At 30.7% G+C, this 7,535-nt stretch overlaps 1 protein-coding gene across 1 annotated transcript in view; it reads left to right on the forward strand.

The window, feature by feature from the left end:
• The window catches only part of CSMD3 (CUB and Sushi multiple domains 3), a 1,016,080-nt gene that overhangs the window by 611,317 nt on the left and 397,228 nt on the right, over positions 1 to 7,535 (forward strand). Inside the window, exons 15-16 of the mRNA XM_006916698.2 lie at positions 3,767 to 4,093; positions 6,919 to 7,113. Coding sequence (XP_006916760.1) covers positions 3,767 to 4,093; positions 6,919 to 7,113 — 522 coding nt within the window. The remainder of the gene's footprint in view (positions 1 to 3,766; positions 4,094 to 6,918; positions 7,114 to 7,535) is intronic.

The raw sequence follows: 7,535 nt of genomic DNA on the forward strand, positions 1-7,535 counted from the left end.
TTTCATAGTTAAAAAGAAATACAGAAAATAGCAAGTGAACAGTACTGTTTCTCATTATAATGTTCTAGATACATATCGCCATGTGAACTTATCTTACATTTCAGCAAAGTGAATATTTTTAGGATCAGAAATTTTCCTAGTTAAAGTATATTTTGTTTGTTCTTCAGAAAACCTAAGAAAGGAAGAGTGCACAAACCACCTTAATAGAACTCTTTCAGTTTAGGGCCAGTGTTCACTCCTAACTAAGATCACCTTGTGAAGTTCCTGTTGTGAGAGAAGAAAATACATTAGAAGAGTCTGATTCGATTATGTCAGTGTCATCTAAAGCTTAGTAATACTTCAAAAGACTTCACTTCAAGATCTTTAGTTCTACGTGGTCTTCCAAGGAGACATGTTGCTGTAATAGTGGAGAATCTATTAATGTAATATATCACATCAAAAATGAAAATATTTTTAAATAATTTCAATAGATGCTAAAATATGTGTAATAAAATATCTAAAATAATGATGACTAAAACCAAATTTAAAACTTTTGAAAATCTTTATGACTTTACTGTTTTAAAGAGAATTAAGATCTTCATCCTGATTTATAAATATATGGCAATTAATAGTTTCCTTATATACTAACATTAGGTAATTTGAAAATGTAATTGACAGAAAATTTTTTCAGAAAAATAAAGTTACAAAAAACATAGAAATCATCCTTACATTAATTCACATAATTCATAGGAAAAAAAATTATCAACTGGTTGAGAAAAGGAAATTTTATGAGAAAAAAATGAAATAGCTGCCATGTTCCTGAATGAGAAAACATTATATTAAAGGTGTGAATTACATAGAAATTGCTTTGAAATTTTAATAAAAATTCTAACACGATTTCTTTGGGAACTTGACTTAATGCATTGACACATAGGTTTAAAAAAGCAAGAATAAATGCTATGTGAATACTAAAGCAAAATATGAAGTTATTACCATAAAATTAGCTTGGTACTCACAAAACTATAACACTAAGTTAGGAACATATAACGCTATTAAAACAAGTTATGTAAAATGTATATGTAACACTATTAAAAGAAGTTACATAAAAACTACATCTACTGTAATTTAAAGGTTTAGAGTACAGTAGCCACCTTATCTGAGGGGCATACGTTCCAAGACCCTTAGTGAATGCCTGAAACCATGGACAGGATTAAACCCTGTCTATACTGTTTTTCCTATACATACATAATTATGATAAATTTTAATCAATAAATTAGTCACAGTAAGAGATTAACAATAACCAATAATACAATAATTTAATATGTATAATTATATGTAATGAAAGATATATGAATGTGATCTCTCGCTCTCTCAAAATATCATATTGTATTGTACTCACTTTTTTACTTAAAGGAAGCATTTAATGGCTTCTCTTTGCCATATCTGAATATTCAGCATCACTACTCTTGTACTTTAAGGCCATTGTTAAGTAAAATTAGGGTTATTTGAAGACCAGCACTGTGATACTAATACCTAAATAGTGTATCTGATAACTGAGAAGCTACTAAGTGACCAGATGGATGGGTAGCATGTAACAGTGCGGGTATGTTGGACAAAGGGATGATTCACATATCTAGATGGATGGAACAGTACAGTACGAGATTTCATCATGCTTCTCATAACACCTTACAATTTAAAACATGGATTATTTATTTTTGGATGTTTTTCATTTAATATTTTTAGACCAAGGTTGGCTATGGATAATTGAATCCCAGAAAGCAAAACAGGATATGGGGGTACTACAGTATTAGATAGACATCCACCTATCGCTCTGATAAGGGAGATTAGCATGGTAGATTTAGACGAGCCCTTGCCCCAGGTGGGGATCATTTAGATCACAGTTTGGCAAAGTAAGTAAGGACTGTGGACCAAATCTAGCCTGAAGCCCAGTTTTGTTAAAAAATTTATGAAAACATTACCACTTACTTTCACTTGCCTATTATTTCTTGCTACAGTGGCAGAGACCATGTGGCTTGTAAAGCCACAGCATTTACTCTCTGTCCCTTTAAAGAAAAAGTTTGCTGAACCTTAATTTAGATCAAGGGTTATAGAATCAATGATTCCAAGATACAGGCAGGTAAAAGTGTGTCAAGGGAACAGGACCAAGTATGTGTGTCCCCATTAAGGAAGTGATAGAAATTGTAGTGCATTAATTTTTCAAAAGAAGCTACAACTCTAGATTTTTTTCTCCTCATGTATGATGATTTTCAAAGGTAATTTCATATATTTATTGGGGCATAAGAAAAGATTAAACCAAAGACATTTGCAGTCTGGATTCACCCCAATGGCAGTCAAGTTTCCAGGCCCTGGTTTTAACTTTTAACATCATTTCATACAGAAAAAGCAAATTTAAATTAGAAATTATATAACAAAAAAGAATTATAAGAGTGATAATTAATATATACATATAATTTTTATCATTTTTACATATTTTATATATTCTGCATATATATAAGCATATCATAATCTTTGTCTTTATATTTCTGTAGATACAGAGGTAGATATTGGTCTAATTTATGACTGTTAAAAAATCTAAACTTAAAATCAAGGAAAAATGCAGAGATTATTATTTGTAATACTATAAAAACAAATTATTCTAAAATAGTAACAAAATAATAAAATGTATGGATTGTAATATTGTGTGAATATTGTAAACTAAGACTTCATAATCTTAAAAGATCAGAGTTTGTGAGTAGTTATTCCCAAAAGAGAGAAAATATAAATGGCTAACAAACATGAGAAATCTTCAACTTCACTAGTAGGCAAAGAAGTGCAAATTTGTGCAATGAGATGTCATTTTTCTTATCAAATAAGAAAGATAAAATAGTCACACTATTTTATGCTGGTAGGGGTGTTGTCCTAACACGTTTCTGTTATATTTCAGTATAAATTAATAACTTTTCTGGGCAGAAATTTAGGAAAATATTCCAAGGCTCATAGTTCCTAATTCTTTGTAAATAAAATTTAGTGCAAAATTGTATGACTTCAATGTTGTTAAACCATGTAATAAAAACTACTGGAATACATCATTATTTTAACTATGATTTCCTCTGTGTGATCATTTACTTTTCTGTTTCTTTCTATTCCTCTTTCTGCTTTCTAAATGTTCTTCTATGTGAACCTTTAAGTCAGATGTTTTAAAAGTTTAAAACAGAAAACGGGATGGTGGGAGGACTTCATCTTAGCATGGTATGAGCGTTCAGTTGTTTTTCTAGTGTTAGCCCCCCAGTGGTGGCTATTAGAAAAGTTAATTCATCTCCTTACCTGTGTTATAAACTAGCAGAGCATCCCATGACCATAGTAGGGTGAAACTCACTGAGTCACCACTCACATTTCAAGTTTTCTCTGGGCTTTGTCATCTCATTTCTGTTAATAGTCACATATATTTTTTGTCTTCAATTATTTCATGAGTATTATCGCTTTCTATGAAATCTTTGTTCTCCAATATTATTTTTTAAGCATATAAACAAAAAATTTTCACAACACTCTGACATGAACTTGATAAATGTCAAAACAAACTGCTGCTATTGCTCCAATTATATTTTGTGCATATTTAAGCATACAGTCATAGTTGTACTTTCTAATATGTAAAAATGATAACTTTTCTGTCTTATAAGATAATTTACATTGTTTAATATTATTTTTTCAAACTGATTATCAAAATTGTAGGATATGATAAAATATTACTTTTGAACATTTATTATATTTTATAATCTTATTTTAACAGTTCCTTGCCTTTCCAACTTTACTGCACCAATGGGAACGGTCCTTTCTCCTGATTACCCGGACGGGTATGGAAATAATTTAAACTGCATCTGGACAATAATCTCTGATCCAGGCAGTCGGATACACCTTTCTTTCAATGACTTTGATTTGGAATCCCAGTTTGACTTCCTTGCTGTTAAAGATGGTGACTCTCCAGACTCCCCAATTCTTGGAACCTTTACTGGCGCCGAAGTGCCTTCCCATCTTACTAGTAATAGTCATATCCTACGATTGGAGTTTCAAGCCGACCACTCGATGTCAGGACGTGGTTTTAACATCACTTATAACAGTAAGTTTATTTTTTCCATATACCATATTTTTACAAAGTAGAGCTAGAAAGGATCATGCATATCAGCTCTGTTGTTACATAGATAAGGAAACCTGAATAAGCAATATACATAATTATGCCATGGATGGTCATTTGGTTCTGAACTTCCAACCATGTTTTACTCCCTATTGTGTCCTTTCTCTTTGTTTATGAGAGGCCTGATATTAAGGAAGTATGTATTTCAAATACCATTTTTGTATCAGCCAATTTATTAGCTTATTTTTTTAAATCTTATATGCATAACCTCAGAAGTATATGTCACATACTTTGCTCAGTTATTGCTATGAAGAAATAAAAGGGAGATAGATCCTTTCATCAAGATATTCATAATCCAATAGGAGACTTTAATGAATCATTATAGCACAGAGTCATAATTCCAAAAACGAAATCACAGGCTAAAGAAGCATCGCAAATAAGGAATTCATTAACATAGGGCAGTAGACCACTGAGAGGATTTAGTAAAACCACCATGGGAGAAAAGAATACCTTAGTGATTAAGGATATAGGCTCTAAAGTGAAACAACACAACTTCAAATTTTGGCTTTGCTACATTTTTAGGTTTAGTAACTGAGCTTCAGTGCCCTCATCAGGAAAACCATATTGAGTTTCTGTAAGAAGTAAATTAGGAGATGCATGTAGATAATTTAGCATAGGTATATGGTTCCTAATAAATGCTCAATAAACATTAGGTATTATTGTTTAGTTGGTTTTTGAATTATTACCTTGACATTTGATATTATATTATTGTGTTTAATATATTGCTCCAGATTTAAGATGTTTTCAAGTTATTTAGCTATTGTCTATCCCTCATATTCATGTAGTTCAAAGAATGAATATTATTTTTCTGAAAAAAATGGCATAAATATAGCCAAAAGATAAGTCACATAAAGGAAAAACTATCTTAGTAGGCTATTATACTTACATATTAATGCTTCTGTTTGCAAATGTTTTACCTGAGGCCATAGAATACTAGTGATTTTTATTGTTTTTCAATGTCAGATATTGACCAATTTGACATGTTAATATTTAAGCATCATATAACAATAGCATTTAGATTCCTGCCTTTGAAAAAAGAATTGCATCCTTCACCCCCATCCCTGTTCATTCAGTACTGAACTTTGGCAGTTAGTAACAAAGCACAGTTAATTGTCTTTTCAAAGTTAACTGGTGGTGAATACTGTCACTGATAAGTGTCAACATGCAATTACACATCATTAACATTAAATTGGCTGTGACGTGTCATAGAGACGCTGTGTAAAATGAATGCTTTAATTGAAAGTCCTTTTTAAAATACTTCATATATATAAGGAAAGATATGTACTTATCTATTTTTATTTCGTCTTTAAATGCATATTTTTAACTTCAGTATTTTGGTATTTTCTGGGTATTTTGAAAATATATCTCCTTGTTCCTTTTTTTTTCTCTAGTAAATAATTTAATCTATTACATGTAAATTCTTTTACTTAATGTTTACTACTGGAATTTTTTTCCTGAAAAAATATCTATGAAGCATTTTGTATAGGAGCAACTAAGAGTAATCGAAATTGTCTTTAAAAGCATAGAGAAAACAATGATTAGATATGTGTACCTAAGAAATATATTTTATCTCTTTTAGAATTTATCTTAATATTATTTTGTATTATTTCACTTAAAAATGAGAATGGATAATAAAATTATATAATTTATGAGCAATATCAAAGTCATGATTAGTAAGAAAATTTAAAATAACTGCATGTACTTAAGCAGTATGAATATAATATTAAATTGTAAAGACCTCAAAATATGTTTTTACACATTTAGATTTTGCTACTTTAAATATTTTTTTAATTTATATTATACTAATTTAAACACAGTACATATTGGGTCATGAATAAGGAGAAAATTTGTGTATCTGTATTTGTGTATATTTTTGTATATCTATAATCTCTGAGAAGTTCAAAAAAGCACATTGTCGCTACACTTCTGCTCCTTGCTGGCACTGGGCTAAGTACACACCATGGGAGATTCACAGTAAAATATAATAGTGGTCTGGAACTTAAGAAGTCATATTCTCTTGAGAGACATGAGACAAATAACCCAAGATGCAATATATTATTGAGAGAAGATTAAAAGCCAGACCAGGAGATACATTTTAATCCTGTCTCTATGCTTCTAGGCAAGCTACTTAACTTTTTTCTGACTCTCACAAAGTAAATGTCTCATCAGGTTGGTCTAAATGTTAAATGAGATAGCATTTCTAAAGTCCCTATCACAGTATCCAAAACATGGTAATTCCAAAAAAAGTTATTTCTCTTCCCTTTTTATAGATAGTAGAAAATAGATGACACATGGAAAATTATAAAGAAATTGTTAGACTTTCATACCAGAATGAAACATTTCTCCTTAATTCCCACAATTAGACTGTTTCTCCATTCCAAACAGTGAATCATGAGAAAAGTTTGCTATGGGATATAGTCAGCCTGCTCTATATTCACATTAATTGGAATTTTGATTAGGTTTTCCTGGAAATCTTTGCATAGACTAAGCTTAATAATTTCCAGAAATAAGCAGAAACAGTTCTATTTTGAAATGTTATAATCACAGAATAAAATTCATATTTTAAAACAATCACACCTATTACACATCAGAGGCAAATAGATATAGTCAGGAGAGACTCCAATTATTTTTTTAATAGATAAAGGTTTTTCTATAAATATACCCTTTTTAAAAATTACTTTTTCTCACCTCAAATGCTTAAGTGTTTCTCTCATACTGTTTGTGTGTTTTGTTTATTTGCTGTTCTCAAGCGTTTGGACATAATGAATGTCCTGATCCTGGAATACCGATCAATGCACGGCGATTTGGGGACAACTTTCAATTAGGAAGTTCAATTTCAGTTATTTGTGAAGAAGGATTTATTAAAACCCAAGGAACAGAAACAATTACATGTATTCTAATGGATGGAAAAGTGATGTGGAGTGGACCAATCCCAAAATGTGGAGGTAAGCATGAGAGGCAGTGAAAAACACAACTCTATCATCATTATGCAGTGGAAACCATTATAGGAAATGCATCGTTCTACCAGAATGGTTGTGATCTTTCTCTCTCTTATTTTGTAAAAATATATGTGTATATATATTTTTTTAATTACAATTGGCATACAAAACTGTATTAGTTTTAGGTGTACAACATAGAGATTAGACATTTAATGTAACTTATGAGGTGATCACCTGGATAAATAGAGTACCCATCTGACACCACTTATAGTTATTATAATATTGTTGACTATATTCCTGATGCTATACTTTACTTCTCTGTGACTATTTTGTAACTACCTATTTGTACTTCTTAATCCCGTCACCTTTTTCACATCCCCCAAACCCCCTTGGCATCTAGCAACCATCAAAATGTTCTCTGTATCTAT

Source organism: Pteropus alecto, unplaced genomic scaffold (assembly GCF_000325575.1).
Source record: "Pteropus alecto unplaced genomic scaffold, ASM32557v1 scaffold164, whole genome shotgun sequence".
NCBI classification, from domain to species: domain Eukaryota; kingdom Metazoa; phylum Chordata; class Mammalia; order Chiroptera; family Pteropodidae; genus Pteropus; species Pteropus alecto.